The sequence below is a fragment of the Mauremys reevesii genome, linkage group 2, assembly GCF_016161935.1.
Source record: "Mauremys reevesii isolate NIE-2019 linkage group 2, ASM1616193v1, whole genome shotgun sequence".
Lineage (NCBI taxonomy): Eukaryota > Metazoa > Chordata > Testudines > Geoemydidae > Mauremys > Mauremys reevesii.
Window position 1 is genome coordinate 170199675 of NC_052624.1, and position 14323 is coordinate 170213997.

Here is a 14323-nt window from a genome sequence, read left to right on the forward strand (position 1 = left end):
GATCTTCCATCCAGTCCTAGGAACTTGTTATTTTTCAGCTTGTTCCAGAACATCCTCCTTTGACTTCTCCACCCCTAAGAGTGCCTGAAAAGAACAGGTATATCCGCAACATCGTCTGTGGTGAACACTGACGCAAAGAAATCATTTAGCTTCTCTGCAACGTCCTCGTTCTTTTACTTCCCCTCATTCTCTCACACTTAACTGATTTGAATATAAAAACAATAAGATACTCTAAGTATATCTTTGGCTATATACTCAACCATTCACTTGTTCCTCTTAATTCCACTTTATATTTTACCTGCCATAGTTTGTGGTCTTTTCTATTAGCTTTAATTGGGCTGAATTTCCATTTTTTAAGAATACCTTCAAAAACTTTGTGGGTTTTACTCTAAATCATCTCTTAACTACAGGCCTCAAAGAATTTGGCAAACACTTTGTTGGAGAACTATTATTTTAATCCAGGAGTCCAAATTAACATGCTGTCAACCTCTTGCCACTTCAGACTATCTTGATGAACTAGCATCATTTATGCTAGCAGAACTGAAAAATAAGAGTCATGCGTTAACTACTTCTGCAACTCAAGGGGCTTAAAGGTTGGCCTTCATGGCTCTCAGAAATATTCCTTCCTTCCCACCCCCTCCGATCAGTTTCTTAGTGACTACATGGAAGATCAAATTTGGGATCTAAATTCTTTAGGAGGGTCCCTTGAAACTTTAGTCTTAAAGCTACAGTTCATTTAAGATGAGTGATGACAGCAGCACAAGAAAAGCTAATAAATCGACCAAAATTGATAACTGCATTAAATTGTCTCAAGAAGGTTTTTTTTTTTCTTTCTACAGAGCATACAAGCCAAAGCTTATTTTATGTAGTCATTAGCATGGCGTAGGGGAGGTACACACAGCACTATTCTGGAGATACTGTGTACAAGATCTATCTTGGCATCGTGAATGGAATCAGAATTTTTTTTTCAAGAAAGAATAAATAACTCTGCTTCCTGCAGGTGTTCTGGTTAACTATAAAGAATGAAAAAAAACACACTACAAAATTTACATTATAGAAGAGCTAATGGAGGAAGATGATGAGGTTTCATTGGCATGCACTATAGAGTATTTCCTAAGCAGCAATCATAACTATGTTATGCTCTAAATAACTATGTATAATACTTTAAAATCACAATATTTGCCCTAGAAAGAAACTGATAATCAAACCACAGCAGCTCTAATGACGGGACTACCTTCCTGATGGACTACTTATACAGACTTGTATCACCAAACAGGCTAGATAGATCTTCTAGACCAAAGACTGCACCGGTGTGTGGATTGGCTATAGACATGTATTGCAACTGCCTACAGTGTAAAGAGAGTGGTGTGCTCTTAAAAAACCCAAAAGTTTGTCCAGTTTGCTGGGATTTAAATATAGCCCAACTACTTTAGCCTCACCTGGATGGTTTCAGATTAAAATTGCAACTACATATCCCTTTCTCTTCTAATACCCATGAAAAAGAAAAATCAATTCTTTTAGAAACAGAAAGCAAGAAAAATCACATATGTGCACAAAGCACAAAACCTACACAAGGGCCAGCTTCAAATGTGACTCACTGTAAATGGAATGGTGAAGATCCAAGCCTTCTGACACAGAAGACAGCACTACAGGCTATTTTATTGGGAACACTGAAATGCCTCTAAGGTCATGCTACTCTTCCTTTTGAGACCCATAAAATATCTGATAAAATGAAAATGTCTTAGTTATGTCATAGAATCATCAAATCATAGAAGATTAGGGTTGGAAGAGACCTCAGGAGGTCATCTGGTCCAACCCCCTGCTCAAAGCAGGGCCAGTCCCAACTAAATCATCCCAGCCAGGGCTTTGTCAAGCTGGGCTTCAAAAACCTCCAAGGAAGGAGATTCCACCACCTCCCTAGGTAACCCATTCCAGTGCTTCATCACCCTCCTAGTGAAAAAGTTTTTCCTAATATCCAACCTAGACCTCCCCCACTGCAACTTGAGACCATTGCTCCTTGTTCTTGCATCTGCCACCACTGAGAACAGCCTAGCTCCATCCTCCTTGGAACCCCCCGCTTCAGGTAGTTGAAGGCTGCTATCAAATCCCCCATACAAATCTGCTATCCAACAGGGTACAGAACTTTCTGTGATGCAACACAGGCCACTCTGCAAATGACAGAATATTGTAAGTTAATGTCAGGAGACCAGATAGCCTCAGGAGATAGGGAATAGGATTCATACAGTTACTGTTTCAACTCTGGTCTAGCTTAACAGCAACAAACATGTACTGTACTAGTAACTGACAAACATTTGTTGGATTCTAAAAAAGAGTTGATAGTTTCAATCCAGTTCCAGATGGACATACGGCTACCTCTCTTGCACACACATCTTCTAGAAAAAATCCAGTCTTGATTTTAAAATTGCCAGTAATGGAAAATCCCACCACAAACCTTGATAAGTTGTTCCAATGGTCAATTACCCTGTCTGTGAAAAATGTGCATCTAATTTCTAGTTTGAATTTGTCTAGCTTCAACTTCCACACATTGGATCTTGTTATATACACCTTTGTCAGGTAGACTAAAGAGCCCTCTATTATCAAATTTCTGTTCCCCAGGCAAGTCCTTATAGACAGTGATCAAATCACTCTTTAACCTTCTTTTTGTTAAGCTAAGATAATGCTTGAAGACAGGCTAATAGTAACTACGTAACCCCTGCTCCAAAGCAGAGTTGGGCAACATTTGTTAAAATAAAAAGCACTCAAATGCACTCTCTCAGTATTTATATTGTGCTCCTCATTGCAGGCTATGAGCACCTCAATGAATGCAACACAAGAATACAATAAAATGCGAACTTCCACCATGAAACAGTGTGGGGAAAGCTCATATTGCTGCTGCCAGTGTTGTACCTGGTGGGATTCAAAGCCCTTAGAAGTCAATAGAGAGACTTCAGCGGGATTTGCGCTGGGTCCTTTGTGATAACTTTTTATCCCCCTTTAGCCCACAGCAACAGAAATTAAAGCTGTAAAAATTAGCTTTAAGGAGCATGTGTTGGCATTGCTGAGAGTCCTTGTAGATTCTTGTCTTCAGAGTGCATATGGGACAACAACTCTAATGGCTTGGATATTCCTGGAAGCCATGGACTTTCTGGGTGTCCCACCGCAAAGATCAGGGCAGGTTACATGCTTGTTCTCCCCTCTGGGTTTTGTCTGAAGTTCAGATATCTTGATCACACCCCTGAGTCAGGTCTGCCCATCAACCTGTGCATGTTGATGCTTGGTCTATTCCAAACCTGTGTCACCCCCAAAGCCTACTCCTCGTTGCATCAGAGGCACTGATCCTAAGGCATAGCTGACATCCCCTTCTTGCCATGGAATCCATCAGATCACTGACTGATATTATCTTTTAGAGGAGGCTGTCAGCTCACTGATTCCTTGTTGTTTCTCATGCCCAGAGAGTTAATATCTAGAATTTGAAGCATCTGAGCAGCAAATTGGTGAGGTGATGGCCTGGAATCTGAGTTTCTTCTACGCTAGGATTTTATGTGACATACAAATCTATGAACTATCGTCTGTGGCCGTGCAATTTCAGCCTCTGCTCTGGAGGAATGCTCGGCTTATACTGACGAGCTAACACGTCAGAGATACCTACTCCTTGCCCAGGCAAAACCAGAAATGACGCTGGTAGATAGAGGATGGTGGCCTGTGTGTCCCTGTTTATTGAGGGCACTCATTTCAAGTAGTTCACGTTCTTTATCATCTTTTGTAGTCCCTTTTGTGTTGGACCCACCACAATCACTTCCATCTGTTTTCTCCGGACAAACTTTTAGGCACGTCTTTTTAAATTACAAATGTCTGTATGCGTTGTTAGAATATTTGTATGGTGATGGTGTTCAGCATTTGGATTGTTTCGATATTGGGGCTTCATAAACAAATTAATTACAGGCTCTGTTTTTAAAAAGATAGCATTAGTTTCCATTAAAATAGTGTTACATACAGAGCAAAAGAACTAAGCAGGCAACAGTGGCAGATTGGAAAAAAAGAGAACATGAATTGAGCTATTTAAGCCATGTCAAGTTTAATACCTATAATATGGTAGCCATACCCTTCCCTACAAAGAGTAAAAACAATCCTTTACAAAGCTGTTTTCAGCCTTTGTTGTACCACAAGTAAAATACAAGACTTTATTTATTTTAAAAACATTGTCTGCAGATATTCCATTTTGAAAGCAAGCAATAGCTTCCCGAGCCTAATCTTTGTTAATTAGCTAAATATAAATAGCAAACTCATAAGAGGGTTTATAGAGTTGAACTTTACCAGAAAGGGTTTCTGAAAGCAAATCCCACTGAAAAGTTTTTTGGTTTCTCAATTATTTCTCCTGAAAAAAATTAAAGCATTTTTATATGAACCCCAAGCAGGCAATCATTTTCACTGATGTGGCAAGCTATGGGGCAACAGAAGTTTCATATTTCCTAACAGTGCAGAAAACACAAGGAACAGAGGAAGAAAATGTAAGTTAAGAAGGTATTTGTTCAAATACACAATCATTCTCAGGTCAAAAATAATTTTTAAAATGTCCTCATTGGCATTAACAGATTATTAAAATTAGATTTTAGAATATTCACCAAATATACTATTCGCTATTTATGATGGCTGTTTGCCTTTTATTCTTCACTCAACATGGACAATGAAATTAGACTGGTCAATTCCATTTTCTGGTTCTCATGCACTAGCAAGGTGCTACCATGTTGAATATTCAAATGCTACAGAAGAATTATTATTACATCAAAACAAAAAACTATTACTGAAATTACAAAAAAAAAAAAGCAATACCTGGTAACAGTAGGTTTTGTAAGAATTTTTGAGAGCTAACCTATGTGACAGTGACCCTTTAAGCATGAGTCACTAGAATGATGAACACAATTTCTCTGGTCAATAAAAAACTTCAAATTCATTTTCACATAATGTATTATTTCATACTACTTATCAACTAACTGAATACAGCCACTTTAATGTACTATGTTTACCACTTTAAAAAACAAAACAAAAAGTTCTTCCCACAGTTTATTTAAGTTTAGTGAAATAGTTACATTATTTCTTAAACTTAGGATAGGAAATTAAAAAAAAAAATCAACTTTGGTAAATGGTCAATTCAACTACCATCTTGATTTTTAGGGGTGACTACTGTATCTATGTAACAGGAAAGTTTACTAAGGGTCTGATTTTACAGTCATTCCATGCATTAATCTCAAAATGATTTCAGTGGAATTTCCACTGACAGAGCAGATACAGAACTGGGTACCTAATGCTGCACCAATGAAGTCAATAGGAGCTTTGCCGTTGACTTCAGTGGGCAAGAGAAAAAGCCCCGAGTCTCTAAGAATGGAATAAAGCTACTAATCTTTTCAAAGCAAAATATAGTTTATAAATAATAAAAGGCCTAAACTCTAAACATTGTTTTCTGTGTATCTTAATTACAACCTGACAAGTAATCATACCTAAATGGAACTAATGAAGTCCTATAACAAGATTTTCTAAACCTTCGTTCATCAGCAAGTACTTAGTTGCAAGTGACTACTGAATTAAGACCATGAATTAGAATGTAATTAATAATAATTTCACTGAAAAACAAAAGGAACTTGCAATCTTCCTTCTACTTAAAGAACTGCAGACAAATTGTAACATTTGTTTTCCAGATGAGAGGAGGTTGTAGGCTGAGAATACCGCGACTGCACCTGGATTCTGCAGTGAGTAGTTCCCCTACCTTGACTAGAAAAATCATGACACTAGACACAAGCAAGCTGTTGTTTATTTTAGAGGACAACACCCCAGAGGAAACACATGCAGCACAGACAAAAAAGCGTGATTACATCTTCCTTACTGAGTGCAACTTTATATCACTCCAGTTAACAGCAGTCTTGAAATTCAATATGCTTTTAGACCGTGCAGTAGGCACACCTTAATAAGTCAGTCAAACACACACACACACACACACTCAACAAAGAGAACAGTTTTAGCTTTGCTGATCCACAGTACTGAGCCCAAAGACAATCTTCAAATTCCAGTTCACCTTTAACTGTTCTTTCCCCTAGGGCTGCCAACCCTACAGGATTGTCCTGGAGTCTCCAGGAATTAAAGATTTTTTTTTTAAATTACAAAATTATGTCATGTGATGAAACCTCCAGGAATACATCCTACCAAAATTGGCAACCCTTCTTTCCCCAGGTATGAATATATAGGTTATCCAAGCTTTAAAAAAACAAAAACTATTCACTGGCTTACCAGGTCAAATGGAAATTTTGCTGAAGTGAGTGGCTGAATCCATTGCTCTTTTTTACTAGAGGGGAACAGAACTAGAGAGAGCCATATAGGCTCAGAAGGAGAGCAGTAGCGGCAGCAGCACCAGAGGTCATCTTCTGTGGTGCGAACGCTTACAATATGTAGATGAAAGTAAAATGGGAGAAGGAAAGCATTAATTTGCAGAGGGGGCAAATATCAGCCCATGTAAATTGAATGAGCAGTTTTTTGGGGTGTAGCAGCACAGGTGTATTCCCTCCAGGCTAATAGGCAATGGTATTTTTTTTGTCAAGCCTGGATAATTAGACTTTAGATAGAAAAGGATTTGAAGCCTCTTGCACAAATAATTTGCGGTGCAGTGTTAGCAAGGGGCATGTTATGGGGTTTTAAACATCCTAGAAATCAACACAGAATGTTTAGTTACCTCTGCTACTGGGCTAAGAACGTGCACTCTCACCAATAGAAGTAGGTCCAGTAAAAAACATTACCTCCCCCACCTTGTCTCTCTGATAAAACAGAATGTCAATCAATAAAACACTAACTGAATCCTTCTTTGACAGCTGGATTGCCTGTTGTAACAATACCAGTGATGAAAACTTTGACTGACTCACAAAACTATGACTGCCAAATGTTTCCAAGAGAAAATACGGAAACTTGTGTCAAACAATTGTAATAAGGATCAAATTAAGTGAAGGTTGACAGGCCATTATTTCATATTCAGGTTAACTAGAGCTATGATGGATTCCCCCTTACCTCAAGCATTGGCCTAGCACCGTCATGGATTGACAGAATGTGTGTAACATTATTCTTGCTCAGTTGCTCCGCATCTCGAGCATCTGTAGTGGGGGGAAAAAAGATTATTTTTTTAAGTTTCTCTTAAAAAGCTGTTCCTAGTTCTCTCACACATGTTGAGAATCATGATCATCTGTGAAGTTCTTCTAAAAACACATTAAAAAAGACAGGAAGGGGGAAAAAAATGAACTCCAAAGCAAATGATATACTATATAAAGAACAAGCTTAAGAAAACATGACTTGATAATTTAGGGAACAGTTTCACACATTTTGCATCTGAAAATTGAGCGTATCTATCTGTGTGTGTGTCACACACCACATGTATGCAGATAACAGACATATGATACATTTCAGAGCCATGTGATAACTTGCATTTTACACCTTTGACTGTCTTGCCTATTCTCTGCCCACTAATACTAATCCATCTCCACTAGGATTTATTCTTACATTTCAAACCCTGTAGCACTAAGCACCTTCAAAACTGCCATTGTTGTTTAAGATCAATTTACCATACAAGTGTTCCTTCTACCTTCCACATAGAGAATCCCACATTCCTGTCCCCTTCCACCAACCCTACAGACAATTTACACTGGCCAAGGTAGGCAATATTCAGTCATGAAAGGTTTAAGGTCTGATATCTCACAATTTTGCAGAGTTAGAAACAGGAGATTTCTTACACTGGACAGGAGAAATTCCCAGCTTCCCAAGAAAATGCACCCCAGTTGCTTCTAATCCTGGAAGACCCTAAGAAATCACATTTCATGTCTAGAAAAATAATGTTAGAGTTTTTTTTTTAGAGGGGACTTACATTTATTATTTTCTTCTCCATCCAAGATTTGTACAGTTGGACTTTTGATTTTACCAACAAAGGAATACAAGAAATAGTGTGTGTGCGTGTGTATATATATATATAAAATATTCCTCAATTTTTTGTATAATATGCGATACATACGTACACACACATTATATATATATATATATAAATGAAAATGTGGTATTACAATTTTATAGACATTTGTTTTAGATGACCTGCAAAACTCACTGGGAAAATTGGTGGGGAAAAGTTTAAAAACAAAACAAAAATCGTAATCTCCCCCGCCCACACCCAAATATTCAACATTTCATCAAAACTCACAAAATTTCTATTAGCTCTATAGGAAGTAGAATAACATGGGGGAAGGGAAATTTATAACAATTTAATCAACTTTTGAATTTTGAAATTTCTCACTACTTCAACCAGCTCCACTCATGGGTAAAAGTAGTCATCCCAACAAAGCCTTTACATCATAGTGCCCCGTCATGTAGTCACTATGCATTATTCAAAAAACACACACAGAGTAACCGTCACAAACAAAAGTATGATAGAGTCTTTGCCTGAGGTGTTTAAAACAAGATTAAAAGTTTAATAGTCACCAGTGGGGAGTAAATCTGTGGAAAAAAAAGCAAAGGCCACTGCCACTTCAGCTTCTGGAGTACTGTTAGCTAATAGCAATACTGGGTTCTTATTCTCTGTAGACTAGCTACTAGAGAGGGATGTAGCACCTGAAACATACCATACAGGCTCTACTCCTATTAAGTTTGGCCAGTGCTTATAAAGAGATTTGATAAGTTTCAACATGGGAGAGGTACCAAACCACATCTTTAATCAAGTTACATCAAAAATAAGAAAGCATTGTACTAAATAAATCTGATTTTATTTAGTATAATTTAATACATTTTATTAAGTAAATTTGAGGAAGAAATTTTCCCAAGGTGACTTTTAATCTTGAACCCTTAATTATAGGTGCATGAGTATTCAGAATTACAATTACGTGCTCAGAACTGGAATGCAGGTTAAAGCCTGAAAATTTGGTGCTAGACGTTTTAAAGAAATGTAGTTGGATCATGTCTACATGAACAGAGTTAAAATCAACAACTCTGGAGACTGAAATCTGTAGCCACAGTGCAAATTCCCTACACTGGCTCATCAGCAAGACCAGGAGGAAGGACCCTGGTTTGTTCAGTTTGTCTCTAATCTTGATCTCTTGACTGGGAAAGGCTGCCATACATGTCATTTATGACAGTGTTCTTTGTGATGCGGACACCTGTCTTAAAACCAGCCTATACAATCAGTTTATGTTAGCCTGGTTAACTAGATTAAAAAAAGCACAGACCACAAAGGTTTCAAACCGGCTCTTCCTTGGTACAAAAATAACAATAATATCACCTGTACGTTCTTTATGTACGTGCAAAAGATCAATCAGCATCTCTTAATTCGAGTCATTACTCTCCACTATGAAGTTTCAATACCCTTTTTAAATCAGAAAGCAGAAGGTGGCATTTAATCATATTGGCCAACAGACAAAATGCCAAGTATCTGAACACAATGAAATAGAGTTAATAAGTCCATACCCAATTATGAGAAATACGTATCTTAAAGGTCTTTGCAGCTCTAAAAATCAAAGAAAAAACAAAACCGTCTAGTTTCACCTACTCTGAAGGTCCAGTACAGAATAGATGTTTATTCATTTGGATTCCCGTGTCACCATTTCAGACAGAATTCAGCACCAAATACCTGAAAGAATTTAAATTCTCTTCATAACAAGAATGAGCACTTCCAAAGATAACTATGAGACTTGCTGGTACAGACACTGTTACTTGCCAGACCTTCAGAGGAACAGAGTTGTTAATAATAGTAAGTGCATCCTTGATTATTCTAAGATCTCAGAGACCACCTGTAAAGTGAAGGCTTTGGAAAACTACAAAAGCCAGCCCAGTTGGGCTTTTAAGTCTGTACTGTGCACTCTCCAAACATAGTTTTAGGGAGGTAGCATTTTCCAGTGGATAGGACGCTGGACTGGGACACAAGAGATGTGGTTTGGACACTGTCCTAAATGTAGCCTTGAGCAAGTCACTTCATCTCTATATGCCTTCATTTCCCCCACCCCGTCATTAGCTGTCTTGTCAATTTAATAAGGTTTTCAAGGCAGGATCATCTTTTATTATGCGTTTATACAGTGCCTAGCATAGTTGGGCTCTGATCACAATTAGTGCTAGTGTAAGACAAATAAATTATAGTTTAAAAGAAGGCTAATGGCTCAGGAGAAACGGTGATCCAGGTTCCCAAAGCCCTGGCAAGACAAGCAGCTTTGCAGCCCAGCCAGCTTTAAAACACAAATGGTTCCCTTTAAAAGTTGACTGGCTAGCAGTGTCATTAAGAACACACAGTACTACCCTTGCAACGTTTTAGTGCTTCAGTTAACTGAAGTTCAATAAAATCAACGCTGTATAGTAAGACAGTGTTTTGGGGTATTCATAGAAGAGGGCAGGAGAACCACACAACAATCCTGAAGCTGTGTACCAAGATCAAAGAGGTGGGTGAGGTAATATCTTTTCCCTTACCCACCTTGTCTCTCAAATACCCGGGGACCAACAGAGCTACAACAACACTACAAACAATGCCAAGATAAATAGCAGTTCACAGAATACACAATTTAAGCAACAGAAAATATATAGAGGAGGGAAAAAAAATACAGTCCCTGGCTGGCAAGTTATCGAAGTCTCTAGACCCATGGAATAGATAAATTGAGAGAGGGGAAATTCCCTTGCTTCTCCCCGCTGCAAATCACTGATATAACAGACAAGATTTAGAAGCTGCCCTCAGTAGCTATACAGACTGCTCACAATATTTCTGCATAATAGAGAAGTATGTTCAAATTCATATCTAAAATTGTTACATTAAGGAACCAAAAAGCAAGAACATTCAGTGCTAGAACTGTAATTCTGACTCATTATTTAGCATATCACTATAGTACTGCACCATACAAAGCAGGCTGATGTTCCAAGGTCACAGTGTTAGATGCACTCTCTTAGAAATCAGAACTAAAAGAAATCTATTAGGTCACCTCTAACCTATCCGTTTAGGTCCTGCGCAAGATTCTTCCCTACAGCAGGCTGTCTAATGCTTCATCCAATATAATTTAAAACCTCTCAACTCATGGGGGCATCAACCAGTTTCCTTGGGAAAGTCCTTCCTCGCATAGGGGGAAATGTATCAAGTTTTCTCCTCTTCCCCTTCCCTCCACATTCAGCCTAGGTTTCTTTTGCTTCATTTTCTTCCACGCTCTTAGCTGTAGCCCCTCGTACTAGTACGGACAGGGTCCCAGCCACATAGCCAGAGGAGGAAGATTAATTCTGTAGTTAAGGCACTGGAACAGGATTGGTAGAATCTGGATTGAGTCCCCACTGTACCACACAATTCCTGTGCCTTATTTCCCCATGTGTAAAATGGAGATAGTACTTCCCCTACCCCACAAGGTTCCTCTGAGCATATATTCATTAACCATTGGGAGGATCTTCAATACTGAGGTGATGGGGCCATGTAAGTAGATAGGCAGACCCAACTCATCATTAATAATCCTTTCAGGACATGCGTGGTGAAAACGATTTCCCTTTCATTCGAATGACAGGAAAAGAATTTTCCCTAAGATTGTCACCTCCCCTTCCTTCAAAATATCTAGAGTTTTCCCATCCCTTCTTATCCAGTAAAACCAAAACGATTCTGGTGGAGAAAGCCAATTACGTTGATGCCGGTCCAAGTCTGTGGCATCAGACTGTGAGGCATCCCACAGCTAAAATAATCAGATCAATGAGATTAGCGCAAACTAGATTTGTATTTCTTGGGGTTGGGGGGAGAGGGGTGGGCTATTACTTTTCTTCTCACCATACACTGCCCTCTTCGTATGCAGTCTCTCTCCCTCCTCCAAACACAAGCCTGCAGCCTTGCCTTCACTAGGAAAAAAAAAAAAAAAGGTGTGCTCTTACCATGTGTTAAACTAACATAGCTAATGAGGTAAAACCCTAGTGAAGACAAGCCAGCTGTAGTTTTATCACGTTAGCAGCTTGAGGCAAACTCTCGGTTTCCCGCTAGCGTTTAGCACAACCTGTGAATACATTTGAAAACTACAAACTGCCTTGCCTTCACTAGGATTTTAACACATGCTAAGAACACATCTTTTCACCCTGAAGGTATTTTTGAGAAGAACTGGCTGGAGGCCTAGGCCAAAACTTTCAAATTTTGGTACCTTAGTTAGGCATACGTACATAATAGGTTTGCCAGGTGGTTGGTTTTCAACCAGAACATCTGGTCGAAAAGGGAAACTGGCAGCATCCGGTCAATACAGCTGACCAGCCACTAAAAGTTCGGTTACCTGCAATAACCAGCCTCCACCACTGGAGGCGGGAAGATCAGCAGGAGCCTGGAGGAGCGGCTCTGCTTAGCAGCTGCTGCTCTTCCTGCCCCCCCAGCAGCCTAGCCAAAAGAACTGTCTGGCTCCCAGACCAAGCTCCAAAGTACATACTGGTGCTGTCAGGGACGGGAGGCCTGTCCCCTTCCTCTGATTTCCTCACCCCCTCGCTCCGGGGACTGACCTCTGCCATGCCCCGCTGTGCCAGCTCCGCATCAGCTCCTCCAGGCTGGATCTACAGGCAGTAGGTGAGTCCCAGGGAATGGGGGAGTGAGCGACGGGGATGGGGTGGAGCACTCGCAACGGGGGGACGGGACAGGTGGGGCAGAGGGCAGACCCTTGGGGGAAGGGGCGGGGCAGGGATGTTCGGTTTTCAGGGATTAGAAAGTTGGCAACCCTATTACATAAACTGCCTAGTTTTCGGAGATACTGAGCACCCACAGCCATAGGCGATGACTCCGTGGACGCTCTGGGGCTGGAGCACCCACAAGGAAAAGCCCCCCCACCCCAGCTCCCCTCTGCCTCCTCCCCGGAGCGCGCCACGTTTCTCCCTCCCGTGAAACAGCTGTTTCGAGGTGCAAGCGCTGGGAGGGAGGGCGGAGGAGGAACGCAGCACGCTCGGGGAAGAGGCAGAGATTTGTGGGGGTCCAATAGGGGCAGGGATGGGGCGGAGTCAGGGCAGGGCCGGGGGGGGCGCGAGCACCCAGCACTGCCAAGGAAAGTTGGCGTTTGTGCCCACAGCTCCCACTGAGGATTGTTTCCTGCCTCCCCTCGCTCCCCATGGTTCCAAAGGACACACTTAGTTCCTTCCATAATATGCAATGATGTCACAGAACAAATTGAGTGCCTAGGCAAAACTTCCAGCCTTCCTGTTCCTGAAGCTTTAATTCCTGTAAATAAACTTGTTCAAAATACTAAGTAGTTCCATTGCAAAGGGGAAGGAGGGAAGACTAGTTGGCTAAAAAGAGTACCCCTGAACTAGAGCTCTGCAGCAGGACTGGGATCCCATGGATCCCGCAGGACTCGCTGCCATAATAGCAGGAGCAGGTAAAATGTACTTTGTTGCAGGCAGTTTTAGTTGGGGCAGGGGAGACGGCGGGGTGGGGAAGGAGAGAACGGGACAAAACAGACTGTGGTAATTTGCAGGAAAACACTAAATCTCATCAGTTTGTCATTAAATAGAATTTCAGTAATTTATCTTTTTTTAAATAAAGGTTTTAATACATAAATTTAAGCAAGGAATAAAAATATTTGATGTCTATTACAACAGGAATTAAAGTATTTTTTGCATGGTTTAAGCAAGATTTGTTTTATTCTTTTAATGGTAAAAATTGTGTCTGAATTCCATTTATAAATATAAATGTAGAGGTGTAGATAGATAGATAAATACATTAACAGACTTTAAAAAAAAAGTAGCATGGGGGAAATCGGTCTCTCTCGTGGGCTTTGTTGGATCTAAGATTTTTGTGGGTGAGAGCAGGATAAAAATGCAAGAAACAATATGGGAGCAGGTGGGAGTGGGAATTACAGGGCAGGACAGGAGCAGGATTAAAACAATAATCCCACACAGGGCTCTACCCTGAACCTTCTTCCCTTCCTAGGGCAATCCACATTTGAAGCTTTAGCTGTACTAGCCTGTAAATCTAGATCATCTGTGAATCCAGGAGAGCAATACTGAAAGATACTAACCCAGTCTTCTTTCTTGAAGGCTGAACCCCAAATGGGCCTAAATGGGAACTTTTCTTGAAAGAACCTCGAACAAGCTTATTCCGAGGAATTCAATAGCACTGTGAACACAGCAGAATCATTTGCTGTGAACTGCATCTTATGTTGAGGAACAGGAAGAGTGGAAACTTCACCTAAGCTCTTCACTTCATCCATAGTGCCACTGGACTCTTTGGGGGAAATTAAGCCTCACATTGCGGCTTTCCCCTCAGAATCGAAAATCCCCCAAATGTTCCATTGGAAAAACTCAAATCTTCCAAACATGTTTGCAAGCAGAAAGGATATGT

General features: G+C 40.2%; 1 protein-coding gene across 6 annotated transcripts in view; it reads right to left on the minus strand.

The window, feature by feature from the left end:
• DUSP22 (dual specificity phosphatase 22) overlaps window positions 1–14323 on the minus strand; it is a 176611-nt gene that overhangs the window by 32963 nt on the left and 129325 nt on the right. For 4 of the 6 annotated variants that reach the window (XM_039521403.1, XM_039521404.1, XM_039521407.1 and 1 more), the window contains one exon: window positions 7048–7130. In XM_039521403.1, coding sequence (XP_039377337.1) covers window positions 7048–7130 — 83 coding nt within the window. Of the gene's footprint in view, window positions 1–7047; window positions 7131–11776; window positions 11857–12495; window positions 12543–14323 lie in introns of those variants that run through there. The other 2 variants (XM_039521406.1, XM_039521405.1) reach the window with 2 other exon arrangements.